This window comes from Mirounga leonina, unplaced genomic scaffold (assembly GCF_011800145.1).
Source record: "Mirounga leonina isolate KUSES-001 unplaced genomic scaffold, KU_Mleo_1.0 Mir_204, whole genome shotgun sequence".
Lineage (NCBI taxonomy): Eukaryota > Metazoa > Chordata > Mammalia > Carnivora > Phocidae > Mirounga > Mirounga leonina.
In genome coordinates this window covers 21573910-21589137 of record NW_023270513.1, presented here as the reverse complement: position 1 = coordinate 21589137, position 15228 = coordinate 21573910, and the positions used below count along the sequence as shown (strand labels likewise).

General features: G+C 33.5%; 1 protein-coding gene across 1 annotated transcript in view; it reads right to left on the bottom strand.

The window, feature by feature from the left end:
• Positions 1-15228, bottom strand: part of DIAPH2 (diaphanous related formin 2) — a 959330-nt gene that overhangs the window by 685080 nt on the left and 259022 nt on the right. The window contains exons 8-9 of the mRNA XM_035028841.1: positions 11694-11830; positions 9876-9984 (exon numbers count right to left, since the gene is read on the bottom strand). Coding sequence (XP_034884732.1) covers positions 9876-9984; positions 11694-11830 — 246 coding nt within the window. The remainder of the gene's footprint in view (positions 1-9875; positions 9985-11693; positions 11831-15228) is intronic.

Genomic DNA, 15228 nt, shown 5'->3' with positions numbered 1-15228 from the left:
AGTAAAAGTCAATAAAATTAATGAAGGTATCAACATCAAAATAACTACATTTAATAAGATAAATGCTGCAATGCTATTACATACTTTACATATGATATATAAATATATAAGTGAATGCTAAAAAAAAAAGTTGCATTCATTGACTACAGTATAAAATAATTAGGAGACACTTTGAAGCCAGTAATTTAAACGGGTAATGGCACTGGTTTATCAATGTACTATTTATTGTTTATCAAATTCTAACATATATCTAATTACAAATAAGATAAGCAGAATACTCATACCAACATGTCATTTTCCAAAATCTTCTCCTGAAGTGATACTCTTTTTGTTTTAAAGATTTTATTTCTTTAATTGTTTGAGAGAGCAAGCGAGAGAATACAAGTAGGGGGGAGATAGGCAGAGGGAGAGGGAGAAGCAGACTCCCAGCTGAACAGGGCGCTCTACCCGGGGCTGGATCCTAGGACCCTCGGATCATGACCTGAGCCAAAGGTAGATGCTTAACTGACTGAGCCACCAAGGTGCTACTAAAGTAATTCTCTTTTATAAAAATATTTCTATTATACTTTAATGCAGAGAACAAAAAAATCATCTTAATTATCTCCATTCCTTTATGCTACTACATAATCACTGTCCTTTTTAGAGGACAGAAACAAAATCAATCCAAAACCAAAATAGTTGTCATTATTTACAAATACAAAATTAAATTTTAAAAATATAATTAGTTTCAATGCCAGAATATATTATTACTTAATCATAAACATTAAATACCCATTATGTAGATTCTGAATTCACAGTTAAATACACAACCCAAACCATTTTCATATTATTATTCTTATTATATAAACAATATTGAGGCTACACATAATTCACCATCTAATCTCATCCTCATAAAAACCATACAAGATAAGTATTACTATTATCCTTATTTCATAGATGATGAAGCTGAGGCTAAAAGCAGGTAACATACATGGTCACACAGCAAGGAGAAAACTCATGATTCTCAACCATATAATTTTACTCCAAATAAAGAATAATTTCCAATACATTCCAGATGCTTCATTAACTCTATTCATAGATTCACATGACAAAAGATTTTAAGGATGGATAAGATAATAAAATTTAACTATTGCATCATGTTTAATACACTGGAAATAACTAGTTTTGAGACTGTAAGTTAATTAAAAAAGCAATTCTTTTTAACATTTTATTTATTTGAGAGAGAGAGTGAACGAGAGAGAAGGAGCAGGGGGAGGGGCAGAGGGAGAAGCAGACTCCCTGCTGAGCAAGGAGCGCATCCAGGGCTTGATCCTGGGACTCCAGGATCATGACCTAGGCGAAGGCATACGCTTAACAGATTGAGCCATCCAAGCGTCCCAGAATACAATTATTTTAACAATATACTGTCTAGTATATAAAATGGTTATTTTACTTTTTTTTTTTTAAAGGTTTTATTTATTTATTTGACAGAGAGATAGCAAGAGCAGGAACACAAGCAGGGGGAGAGGGAGAAGCAGGCTTCCCGTCAAGCCAGGAGTCCAACGTGGGACTTGATCCCAGGACCCTGGGATCACGACCTGAGCCACAGGCAGATGCTTAACGACTGATCCACCCACGCGCCCTAAAATGGTTATTTTATATGTCATTTATACCTCTTAAAAAAACAAAGTGGTTATCAAAATGCATAAAAAAATGCAAAAACAAAACAAAACAAAACAAACAGGAAAGGTAGAAAACAGTTCCTGGAATGTGTTACATTCAACTTCATGAACAATGAAGTATGGGCAGCATCCCATCATCCAGAATAACAGTCTCTCACTCCCTTTTACTTCCTGCCACCTCACTCTCTATTCAGCATACATTTGTATGCAATACACACACACACACACACACACACACACGAGCTATGCTGTTCAGTACAGAGCCATTAGTCACAATGCAAATTTAGCTTAATTACAATCACTAACATGAAAAATTCAGTTGCTCAGTTTCACCAGCAACAGTTCAAGTGTTCAACAGCCATGTGTGTCTACTGGCTACCATACTGGACAGCACAAATATAGGATACTGCAAAGTTTGATTGTTTAGCACTGCACTGGAGACTTTAATGAAAAAGGCTTCTGGCCTACTATCTAAAACCTAAGCTCCAAAGAAGTACAAAACTCATTCCCAAATAATGAAAGTTTGAAAACTGGCATGTTCAACTTCCAAGTATATAAATCTTTAAGATCATGATTGTCTGCTTACAATGTAAAATGAATCTGCTTTCAAAAAAAAAAAAAAAAAAAATCCAACCCCAGAGATGGAAAACAAAGAAACGTGTGATTTTAAAGCAGAGTACTGCTTAAAAGTATCAAATACTCTGGGTTCAATGTGCTCCTTTAAAGAAACTGAAAACCTAGAAAGATTAGTTGATTTGCCCAAGATCATATAGCTAATAATAAGCCATAAATATAAGACAAGAACTTGTACCTCATGACTTTTAGTTTTGGATTCATTCTACAACACTACAATGTACAAATCTGGTATTGCTGAATAACATTTTTCCCTCTACTGGAAAGAAAACAAGTGCCCTTGAATTGAATATCACAAAGTCCATTCTCCAGATTCTTTCTGTTGCTTGGTTTCTTTATAATAGCTTTAAGTTTCAAAACAGTCTGCCATATCTGTTTTAAATACAGGTTCCATGAGAATTAAAATTTAAGATTCACAATAAGTCAGTGAATTTTCTCCATTATTAATAAATATGGTAGGCTAGGACCAAAATTTTGATTTCTAACCACTAAAAACAGTAAGTTTCTTTATTTGCATTTCAATGATCTCCGTTTCTACATGATAAATGTATATGTTGCCAAATAAATGCATAAATATATATAAAAAAACACCAACACTGTGCATGTGATAAAGCATCCAATAATTTGTACAATGTGTAAGTATATACTAAATTACTATCAGTTTTTCCATCACATTATGATCGTTCCTTTACTACAACACTATATTATCTTTCTACAATAATCATCTACATTCTGTAGTCACAGGATGCTATTGCTCTCATCCTGGGGTATGGGATGTGATGCAGTGTGAAATATCACAAATGATACTATAAACATTCTAAAGGCAAGGCTCTGTATTTGTTTAGGGTTTTCTGTATAACTTCTAATTGTCCTCAATAAAATGATTAAAATATAATGGGTAAATGGTAATTAAATATCTCAAATTTTCTTGGCATGAGACATATCATTACCAAAAAAATTTTTATTACCAAAAAATTCTAAGTGGTAGAGAGGGGAACTATTTTAACATGAATTATCTTCATAAAATTATTGGGAAAATGCTAAGACCTTTTATTTATTTTAACTTATCAGCTCTAAAAACTATACAAGCATCTATCAATCTGTTTGATCACGGTTCAAAGAGCTATAGAGTACAATAATTGCTAACGCCAGGGCATTCTCAGACAGATTATCCATATTGCCATTAGCTGTGACAAAGTGTGCTTTCAAAATTTTATTGACACTGTCACACACTTGACCTTATTAAATACGTTGTTGACATTAACAAGGTCTTTCTTTATCTCAGCCCAGCAGGAGTTAGGAAAAAAGATGGCTTAAGTCAAATAAGTACTAAGGAAGATACAAACATACAGAGTAAGTTAATTAAGTCAAATCAAGAAGGATTCCAGGCAGGATGAAGCCATGTATAAAGGTATGGAGGTAGAAGGATAAAACAGTATAAAATGTTCAGGAAACTGAGCACAGTATGACTGGACCAAAAAGTATAAGTAGAAGAGTGGTGAAATATGAGGCTACAGAGAAAACAAGAATCAGATGATGAAGTATTTTGCGCAGATTAAGTCTACACTTTAATCCTAGAGGCTATGGGAAGACTCTTGGATTTGAAGCAGTGATGTGACAAGAACTGCATTTCAGAAGCATAAGTCTATGGAAGATGATTTAAAGGGGGCTAGAATGAAGGCGAGAAGTTATTTAAGAGTTCAGGAAAATGGTAAAATAATGAGACATGACAATGCACTGAAACAAAGAATTGGCAGCAGGGGTGGAAGGAAAGGGATACCATACTAATGAAGGAAAGAACAACACTAAGAAAGTAGAATTGGTAGGATTTGGTAACTGAAGGAATACGGTGCAAGGAGAAAGAGTAGATTCAAAGATGACTATTACATTTCTGGTTTATGCAACTTGGTGGATAATGCTAAAGTTAACCAGGATTGGGAATACAAAACAAAGGCAGGTTAAGATTGGAGAGGGGACTGGAGTAGGAAGGAGAAGGATGAAGAAAAGGAAGATAAGTAGCATTAAGGACAATACTGAATTTGAAATTCAGTCAGGAGACAGCTGAATATATGGGGTCTGAATTAAACGGATATGAAAAAGAAGAGTACACAGAAATTCATCACAAAGAAGTGCTAGATGGAAGTCATAAGGATGGATGTGGCTATCTAAGGACAATGTACAGAATGAGCAAAACAAAGAACCAAAGAACTAAGGATCAAGTTCTTAGAAAGCAGTATATTTAAGGACCAAGCATAGAGACAGAAGATTTAAAATGTAAAATATAGGTAAAAGAAAAACAAGGGGAGTTTAGTATCATGGAAGTTGAGGGAGGAGAGAGCTTTGTTAAGAATGATCAATAGTGTCACTTGGTGCTGGAGAAGCCAATATGACAACTTAAAAAGGGTCTTGCTTTTTGTATTATGGAGGTCACTAGTGACCCTCCATTACAAAAAAAAAAGATTTGACAGTTACTCAACTTTGAAATAGATATAAAATGAGAGGCACCCTTCTTTAAGTCAGAAGTTACTTTTGTAAATATTTGACGAATATATTGTACAAATATACCTATACAACCCCCAATTATACTAATTCTACTTTTAAAATGGTCATAATATAAAACTGTCAATAAATAGAACAAGTTTCCTTAGTGATATCAGGTATTCATTCAACACTTACTATTTAACACACTTATTTTTCCACAAATTTTCTCCTTATTCATAAGCTGTAGCTCCTTGTTTTATTATAAATGTACTGGAACTAACATGATAAATATTTATCCAAGCCTACTTCCTCATATGTGATGGTATGAGCGCACTAATAGCTAATGCTTAGAGTAAAATCTAAATACTTGAAAACCACTATGGAAAGAATCAAGCTACAAAGAATCAGTCCATATACCTGATGGTTTGTCTATGTAAGCATCAACACTTGTTTTTGCACAGAACACTTTCAGAAATGAATTAGATAATTCCCACATTCTTAAACAAAATATCCTAGATATAACTGTTTTCTTGCTAACTCATGGGTGTGATTAAATATGTGAGTTAGTGAGCTATGATGAAACACAGAGATGCCTTCAGGAGCTACTGAGGTATATATGGCTACTTGCTTAGTTAATAAGAGGAGGTATCATGTAGTGATTAAGAGCGTGTACTCTGGAGCCAGACTCCCTAGTGTTTAATATCTGGGCTTTTGCCTCCAAATTATATTGTGATCCTTAGGAAGTTATTTAACCTCTATGAGCCTATTTACTCATCTACAAAATGGGGATACTACAACCTTTCTCATAGAATTGCTATGGAATTCAGAATGAGGTAACATATGTAAAGTATTGGAACATCGGTACATGACTTATAAATGCTATCTTTAATTTCTTATTTTTCTGATGCCTCTAAGACATCTAGTTAAGCATTTGGACATAGAAGTTTGAATAGAGATGAACAGGTTTGAATTACATGGACTTATAATTATGGGGAATTGCTAGAATATAGCTGGATGCTAAAACTAGAGAACCAATTGAGGATATTTATGAGGAAGATAAAATATATGTGAGTGTGTATGTATGTAAATGTACATATGTATGTCTAAACAAAAATAATACTAGAAGCAGGCCAAGGATAGACCAGATAAAACAGAACACCCAAGAAGAGAAGAAACACATGAAAAAGAGAAAAGACAAAAGTAGTCAGAGAGCAAGGAGAGAATGGGGCCCATAAAGCCAAAGATAGTAAAATTTTCAAGGAGGGAGGTGATTAATAGTGCCAAATGATGAGGATTAGAAAAAGGCCATTGGATTTTGAAATTAGAGGATCACTATCAACCTTTTTAAGAACTGTGAAAATGTTGAGTTGTAAAAGGTAATTTAGGAAATACAGAAAACAAGTACAGATGATTCTTTTAGAGAGTGGGACTATAAAATAAAAAAGGAAGATGAGAGGCTAGTTTGAAGATTAATAAAGATCAAAAGGTGTTGTAGTATGGGTGAGAACTGAGAATGCTATTAAGCTGAAGGGAAGTCAATTAAGAGAGAGCATATGAAGATATATGATTTACTGTCTATCTGTTTCTTGAACTATTGAAGATAATGAAAATCCTATCACATGGACAAAATTTCACTTGAAAGATGAGCTAGAAAACCTCTGTGAGAAGTTAATAACCTGTTTTAAAATAAAAAAAGATAAAAATGCATATAGTTGTTATTTAAAAATATAATTAGTGCTGTATTTTAACAGAATTACTTTTTCTATTTCTGTAATATCCTGAGACTTCTCAAAATGTTATTATAGTCTCAGAAGTAATTCTGTTAAAATACAGCACTAATTTTATTTTTTAAACAACAAATTCCAACTTTTGGTTTTCATTCTGTATTCTGAATATATTTTTGAACTTTTAGATGATATTTTTTAAATCACATGAAATAGTCCAAATAAATAAACCCACGTCACAATTCTTATAAGTCATAGGCTCTGTATATAACAAATTACTAATTTTTAGCTCATCAAAATAGGACATTTCAAATTATGATTTGCATATGTTTGCATCTATAATCAGTATTCAACAATTTCTTGAATATCTAGCAAGATGCTTATAATTCTTCTATATGCTACCTGTCAACAATTTGCCACTTTATCATTCTATTCAGTCCAACTTCTTGAAGGCTAGCAATTGTCATTCCTATCCCATTTGTTGGGGTGAACTACTCTGTGGAGGGGTGTCATTTTAAAGGTCAGAAAATGCAGTATACAAATGTTGCATCAAAAAGATCTGGCTTCAAATTATAGTTCTACCCCTCAATAGCTGTGTGATTTTAAGTGAGTCATTTGAGCAAGTAAAGAATACTTTGAATATATCTAAAATACTTACTTTCTCTTAAACTTTGCAAGACAAGTACAAACTCCTACAAATGACTGAATGCCAGTGAAATTTAGTTAGGTAAACCCAACTATAGGAACAAGAACAAAGATTTCAAGAACTCATCTAAAAAGTAGTTTTCAAATCTTTCAGTAGAGATATTAAAAATTTTTGAGATAAATTTTATAATAAGTACATACAAAGGAAAAGAGTGATGAAGGAAACAAAGGCAAAAGAAAAATTAAATTTCCTTACTACTTGCAGCCCATTCACAAGTCCTTAAAACAGGCAGAGTGACATTCCTCTAAGAACTCAGCTGCCAGGAGGTTAACTTTGCTAAACTCAGAAGGCAATCTTAACTGACCCCCAGGATGCTGTAAGTCTACTTTAAAATATAAAAATTCCTTTGGAAACTTCCTTTATCTCTACCCCCTCCAAGATACATGTTGACAATCATCACCCAAGCATATGACCCACTGAGACACATCTGAAGGGTCTCATGACTAAGGTTTTATCAGACAGTAATAAATGACCTTTTCCTAACAACAGCTAGCCCCTTCAAGGTCCTGGAAACCTTGCTTTCAAAATTCCTTAGAGATTTATGCTACCCTCCAATTTGAAAGTATATAATGGGCCACCCCCCCCCGAGACCCCAGTGGAGGTCTTCCTGCCCAGGGGTTCTGTCCCCTTGCTTTAATAAAATCACCTTTTTGCACCAAAGACATATCAAGAATTCTTTTTTGGCCATCAGGCTTTGAACCCTAATATCTTTCCTACATCAACAGTAGAAGGAAATATCCCAACTATTAAAAATGTAATACATTAGACATAAAAGACAAACTGTAAAAGTTTATCCAAAATGATCATCACAGTTGGAGAAGTAACAATTAACAAAGATCCTTAAATATTTAAAGACAGATTATAGTTTTCGTAACACTACAGCATTCTCTTTGGACAAGCCAATTCATCTATCTGCTGTAGTTTCAAACTTTTGCAAAAAAAAAAAAAAAATACTAATACTTTGTAACACAATAAAAAAGAAAATAAATTGTTTTACATCAGATAAGAAATTTTAACATTTAAACACTCACTACTAAATAATTTGATAAAATTAAATTTGGAACCATCTTCTCTTTAAGGAGAGAGGAGAAGGAAAGCTGAGGACAAAGCACAAGCTGACACCCCACAAATCCCCCCTCCCCCAGGTGGGTTATGTGTGACATTCCTCAGGCACTCCTGGCTGCCCTAAAGCTAAGGGAAGGAAAAACAAATGGTTAACTTATAGAGATTGCAGTCCTGCAAGACAAGAGTCTCCCTCAGTTTACAAAAGTCTTACTGATTTACAAGAAAAAAGCATTCTTATCAATAACCTAACTTCCAGAAGGAAATGCAGATAAAATTATTCTTATCAATAACCTAATTTCCAGAAGGAAATGCAGATAAAATTAAATGTCCTTATCATCTGCAGCCCATTGACAAATACTTGAGGCAGGCAGAGTATAATGTTCCTCCAGGAAGCTCCCAACTGTCCTAAAGTTCAAGCCTTGCTAGAGGGAAAAACACCTTTAACTTGACAATGGCAAGGCCTCCAGTATCTTGTAGGTCCTCTTTAGCATATGAAATTTCTTTTGAAAACCTGCCTTTTCCTTATCTCCCCCACTCCCAAGTATATAATCAGCCACCCCTCACAACCCCAATGCAGCAGGTCTTTCTGCCCATGGGTCCTGTCCCCATGCTTTAATAAAACCACCATTTTGCACCAAAGGCCTCACAAGAATTCAAACCCACCAAACCTCACCTATATTCCAAAACTACATCATCTTTGTTGAATGATACTACAGGAGTTAAAAAATAATTCAAAAAGAGTTCCCCATGGTAAACAAAAGACAAAGATGAGCACTGAAGACCAAAAACCTGGTATCAAATTCTTACTCTACCACTTACAAGCTGTGTCAGCTTAGACAAGTTATCTAGTCTCAATAAGCCTATCCATCTTATAAACAAAATGGAGATGATAATAGTGCCTGCACAGCTGGGTTGTTGTGAGAATTTAATCAGATAATATATGTAAATTAAAATGCTTAGCCCATGATCTCATACCATAAATATGGCCAATAAATATGAGTTCTCATCACTCAAGAACAAAGTTATCTTTCATAAAATGGGTCATTTCATGAAACCATCTAAGAAAAGATAGTGAGTTCTGTCATTTTCTAAATAAGACATTTAGGCTGGGTATACACAGAGCCATGAGAGAGACTCTGACCAAAGAATTGCAATTCTTTGTCCCCACCCTATTCTGGTGAGTCAGACTTCTGAATATTGTGTGAATGGTATAAAGATATGCTTAGATTTCCTAAATTTCTACCATAAGCCCAAAGATTTCATCAACATCTGTTAGGATAATACAATTGGCTAAACTGCTTACCCTGTTGTTCTGATTATTAGTAAAGCTTTAATTCCCATGGTTTATTTTATTATTTACTAAATTTCTTCCAAATATTAATGATAATCATACCATATTAATAGTAATCAGAAGTACTTTTCCTAATTTTAAACAAATTGTTATTCTAACAGATAAAACTTCTAGCTTTTATAAATGACCAAGCAATAGGAAGAATTTCATTTTTATGTTTCATTCTCTTTAAATAATAGCTAAGGAGTTGGCATCAGACAAAATGAGTACTTTAAATATAACCCCAGAAGCAACTTAAGACAAAACCAACTCACCTGTAATTGCAAAGCTTCATGATTTTCTAATCCTTCCACAATTGGTGAAAATCGTTCCCTATTATTTCTTTCTGCTGCAGTAGTTATAGCCCCTAAAAGTTTATCTAGACTATAGAGGGGGAAAAAAATTAGAAATGAGAAATCCATTTTACACACACATTATGAATATGGGTTATCTGCTTCTTTCAGTCTTATTTCCTTTCTGGCATTTAATGTTTATAGCGACCACTACACTTTAAGAGTTGTATTCCTATACACGTATTTCTACAAGTCAAATATTGATAGCTTTAAATAATTTTAGGGCATCAAAATGAAAATTCTATTAAAAAGCCTTGAGGAAAACAAATTTCCTGGGTAACATTCTTTAAGATATTTAACTGATAAACACTGAAATTTAAAATTCCAGGTTTGGTATTTCATGTGTTAGCATAAATATTAATAATCATTTAAGCATAATATGACATCTACTATTATTAAAATTTTATTCACATGTAAACTAATTTTATAATAAAGTACTAGAAAGAGCAAGTACATTTGAAAGAACTTAAAAAAATCAACATTCTTTCAAAATGGAACAAGAAAGAAAAACTAAAAAAGAAAGTCTAGGTAATTAGAGAAGCATCTATAATTATCTAGCACAAAAAAAAACTATTTACATAAACAAAAATATTGGTAACTATCACTATACAGTGTCTGAATCAAATTAACCTCTATGTAGTATACTGTGCTTATCAAACTGTAGCCACAACTATAACAAATATACCAGAATAGGTTGTATTATATGAATTAAGTACTGAAAATCCGATTGACAAGAAAAATATTTTTTACTCATGTATAAACTAATTTTTCTATAAAACCTAAGGAAATCTTTTGCATATGTTATTTCATTCTTAGTTTGTTCTAAGACTTAATGCTCTCTGATAATATTTTTGTTTAGTGTTTGGCTTTTGATCTCTAAGGACACTAAGCAGCATTAAGCAATATCTCATTTTATTCTGATAGGTATGAAAAAGTCACTGTATTAGGATATTCTTAAATCTTTGCATGGCCCTATTCTGATTCAAATTGAAATTATTACTGTCACACACAATTTCAAAGAAATATTTTAGTATGTGATCCCCTTAGCAGATATTTCACTCTTTATCACAATGGTTCCATACTAACTAGACTTATTAATGACATCAAATCTGAAATTTTGCTTCTCAGTCAATATTATTTTCATAAGAAGGTATGAACTAAGGTACATTCAGCAACAATCTGTTAAAATTAACACATACATGCACTCTGAATAAATGCAGTCTTTTTGTTCTTTCTTTTTAAAAGGTTAGTTTACTTCACTTTATACATAATTCATTTTTTCACTTATTACAGTAGGATAAAGTAAAATACTACTTTAAATAAAATAACAAAACAAAAGCATCTAGTCAATTCAGTGAGTTAAAGAAGTCAAATTTTGTGATGTGCACATATGGGGGATGTCTGTGTGTCTGTGTGTCTGTGTGTCTGTGTGTGTCTTTGTATTCAGCCCATTTTCTAATGATTACTTTACCTTCAGCTAGATAAAATTCTATTCATTCATTTTACAGTGAAATGAACTTTGAAGAATTTCCCATTAGGGGTCTATCTATTTAAATCTGTTTCAAAAAAAATTTTAAGATGCTGAAATGTAAATAGATAAGATAAAATGCCAATAAATTATTTTCTAAAAGATGATAATATTTTCATGCAAGTTATCTAATGAAAACCACAAAATACGTAATTTTAATTTCGCAAGTGCCATTTTCTTTGCAGTTAACATAATAATATAGCAATGCTTACATGTTCTCTTCTCCAACAATGCAAATAGCAGAAAGTATTTTTACTATTTCAGTCATCATGTTGGGTTGTTTGGGATCAATTGCTCTTGCCAATAGCAAAAGACTCCTTTCATCTCCTAGAATCCTTTGCAATCCAAACTAAAGGAAAAAAAAAAAAAGACTCTTCATTCAAAATGTATTTGTAACACATCTTTAATTTAAAAAGCAATTTATACTGATCTTCTAAAAACCTACACCTCCACAATGAGGTTCTACCTAATTATATGAAATGTTTTTCAAATGCAGTTACTTATCTTTGTTTTTTTATTTTAAATGACTATATCTTGGAGTTTTTTCCCCTTGATCAGATATGATCTACATTAGCCTGCCTAAAAACTCCATAAAGATTTGGGAGAAATATGTGAACAATCAGTATTTCTTCGACAAAGAAAAACATGTAAAGTACATACTGATATGATTTTTTTTTTAAGATTTTATTTATTTATTTGACAGAGAGAGAGAGAGCCAGCATACTAGCAGGGGGCACTGTAGAGAGAGCAGGAGAAGCAGGCTCCCCACTAAGCAGGGAGCCCATCTTGGGCTCCATCCCAGGACCCTGGGATCATGACCTGAGCCAAAGACAAACTCTTAACTGACTGAGCCACCCAGTCGTCCCCTGATACGATTTTCTTAAGAAATTCTACTTATGTCATTGGATCTTCGTGGAGACATCTGGAATCCATGGTTAAATTCTCCAATATGTTTGTGTATTAAATTAAACTGAACAAAAAGGGTAAAATGTTGTAAAGCTCTTTTGTATACTATATGCCAGTTAAAGAAGCAATAAACCTCTGTAGGTTTTCCCATACCATCTATTATCCTGCCCCTTTGAGAAGCTGTGCTGCATTACAAAAGCCATGAACCCAAGTAAATGGTGCCTGGGTTTTCATAAGTGTCACAGTGAACTAGGCAGAGGAGACATCATTTTCATTTGTTTTCTAGGCTTGACTACAACCACAGAAGTGTGCATTATAAGAATGAATAGGTAAACAAATGTTTAAAAAAGGCTAAAAATTGAATTTTCACTATATTTAGAAGGTATTTTCTTTGACCTTTGTCCCAAAAAGTATTTCTCAGATTTCTTATGAAACACTTGCTTCTTTATACAATTTCAACAGTAAAAATCCAACAACATTTCATCAGATCAAAATTGTCATTTGAAGCTTAACTTTTAGATAAGTACCAAATATATGATTATTTTCATGGTGCCTAATTTAACTTCCAAAAGAATTTGGGGAGAGAAGGGGAATATAATTAAAGCTCTTAAATGTAACTTTACCAGAGGTCACAATAAATAATATATACAGAGATAAGGCAAATAAAAAAAGAAATGGAAGAGACAAGATTAAAAAGAAGCAAGGAGAACAGAATGGACAAGCATGTATAAAGGTGGCCAGTAGATACTAAATAGCAAGGAAAATAAGTGAAAAATGTATGTGTAAAACTAAGAGACAGGTTTACCATGCAATTACCAAACTTAAAACAACAGCTTTAAAAATCAAATAGACTGAGAGTAAAATTATTCAAATTTTCAAATTTTCATTTATAAGTTAAGAGTAGTTTCTAGTACATAGGGACATACTAAAAATAAAAATGAAATAAATAATGAAAAACCATAAATCTAAACATAAGAGCAATATTACAGCAATGGAAGTTAAGAGGCAATGCTTTGCTTTTGATCCTACTATGATCCTATTATTACATGTCTTGTACAAAGGAAAAGAGTTTTGTTTTGTTTTATTTATTTGTCAGAGAGAGAGAGAGAGTGGGGGAGAGCAGCAGCAGAGGGAGAGGGAGAAGCAGGCTCCCCACTGAGCAGGGAGCCTGACGCAGGGTTCGATCCCAGGACCCTGGGACCATGACCCCAGCCGAAGGCAGACACTCAACCAACTGAGCCACTCAGGCGCCCCAGGCAAAGAGTTTTTGAAGAAGGTAATCTAAATTCCTTGGAGCCAACAAATGTTAAGTTTAAGTAATTTCAGATGAAAGTTTCATGCTTTATGACAATTTATTCCAACATGAAGGGGATATATCACTACATATTTTTTTTTAATTTTGAATGTATACTACAAGCCTATTGTTTCACATGCCTATAATTTAAAAGATTCACCATTTACTCATGTTCTGAGCATTTATATGCAAGATATTAACATGTCCTAACTACAGGTTAACCTTAGTTTAGAATAATATAAGTCAAACCATCATGTTCTTCCAAACTGCCAAACTCTTAAGTAAAAGTAATTATGTATTCACATATCAGCGTATGTCCTATCACAAAAGCTCTACAGGAAATCTCACTACTATGACTTTCTCTATTGACTATCTTGGTTATAGATATTTAATAACCTGGTAAGCTATGAGAATTGACAATGCAAGTCAATAAGAATTTAAAACAAAGACTCCTACAGCTAATTTTACAGATGAGGGGATTGACAGCCAGAAACTTCAAGTGCTTTTCCAAAGGCCACTCAACTTAGTGGTAAAGCATGTACTATATCTCCTGATTTCTAGTACTATACCGTTCTATTATTTCTGTTTCCCTCAACTGAAGAAAGAGATTCATCTTGAATTGTGGAGATGGAATGTTCATTAAGTGCTTTCTTGTTAAGAGATCAGATTCTGCATAATTCTGTTGCAAAACACTAAGGGCACAGAAGTTGAGAAATTCTGTATTAATGGTGATAGAAATCTTTCCAGAAGAGACTTCCAGGAACAGTGCAATTAGTATAGTCTACACAAAAGTCTTATGTCCACTAGTAAGCATCCACTCCACATGCCAAAAATCCTTTGCTGATACATGTGTGCATAATATATAAATATATACAATCATATATAATCCCATGTTTAAGAAAGACTGTTTACAGATTAGACAATCTTATCACATCATTAATAGCTGTATATATTATATTAACAACTATATATCTGGCCAGTTTTTGGTTATTGTTATGATTATTTCTAGTAAATATTTTGAGATTATTAAAACATCATCTAAAAAGAATTATACAATTAGTGAATTAGTGGTATTTTACGTTATAGGAATATAGAAGAAATCATGTCTAATACAGTAACAAAATTGTTTATAGAAAAAACACCTATAGGGTGCCTAGGTGGCTTAGTCGGTTAAGTGTCTGCCTTTAGCTCAGGTCATGATCCCAGGGTCCTGGGATGGAGTCCCTCACCGGGCTCCCTGTTCTGCAGGGAATCTGCTTCTCCTTCTGCTCCTCCTCCCACTCATTCTCTCAATCTTCTCTCTCTCCCTCTCAAATAAATATATAAAATCATTTAAGGGGTGCCTGGGTCACTCAATCGGTTGAGTGTCTGCCTTCGGCTAAGGTCATGATCTCCAGGTCCCGATATGGAGCCCCACACATTGGGCTTCCTGCTCAGCATGGAGTCTGCTTCTCTCTCTCTCTCTCTCTCCCACCCCTCCTTCCCCTCTGCCTCTCCCCACTGCTCCTTCTCTCTCTCTTAAATAAATAAAATTTTTAAAACATAAA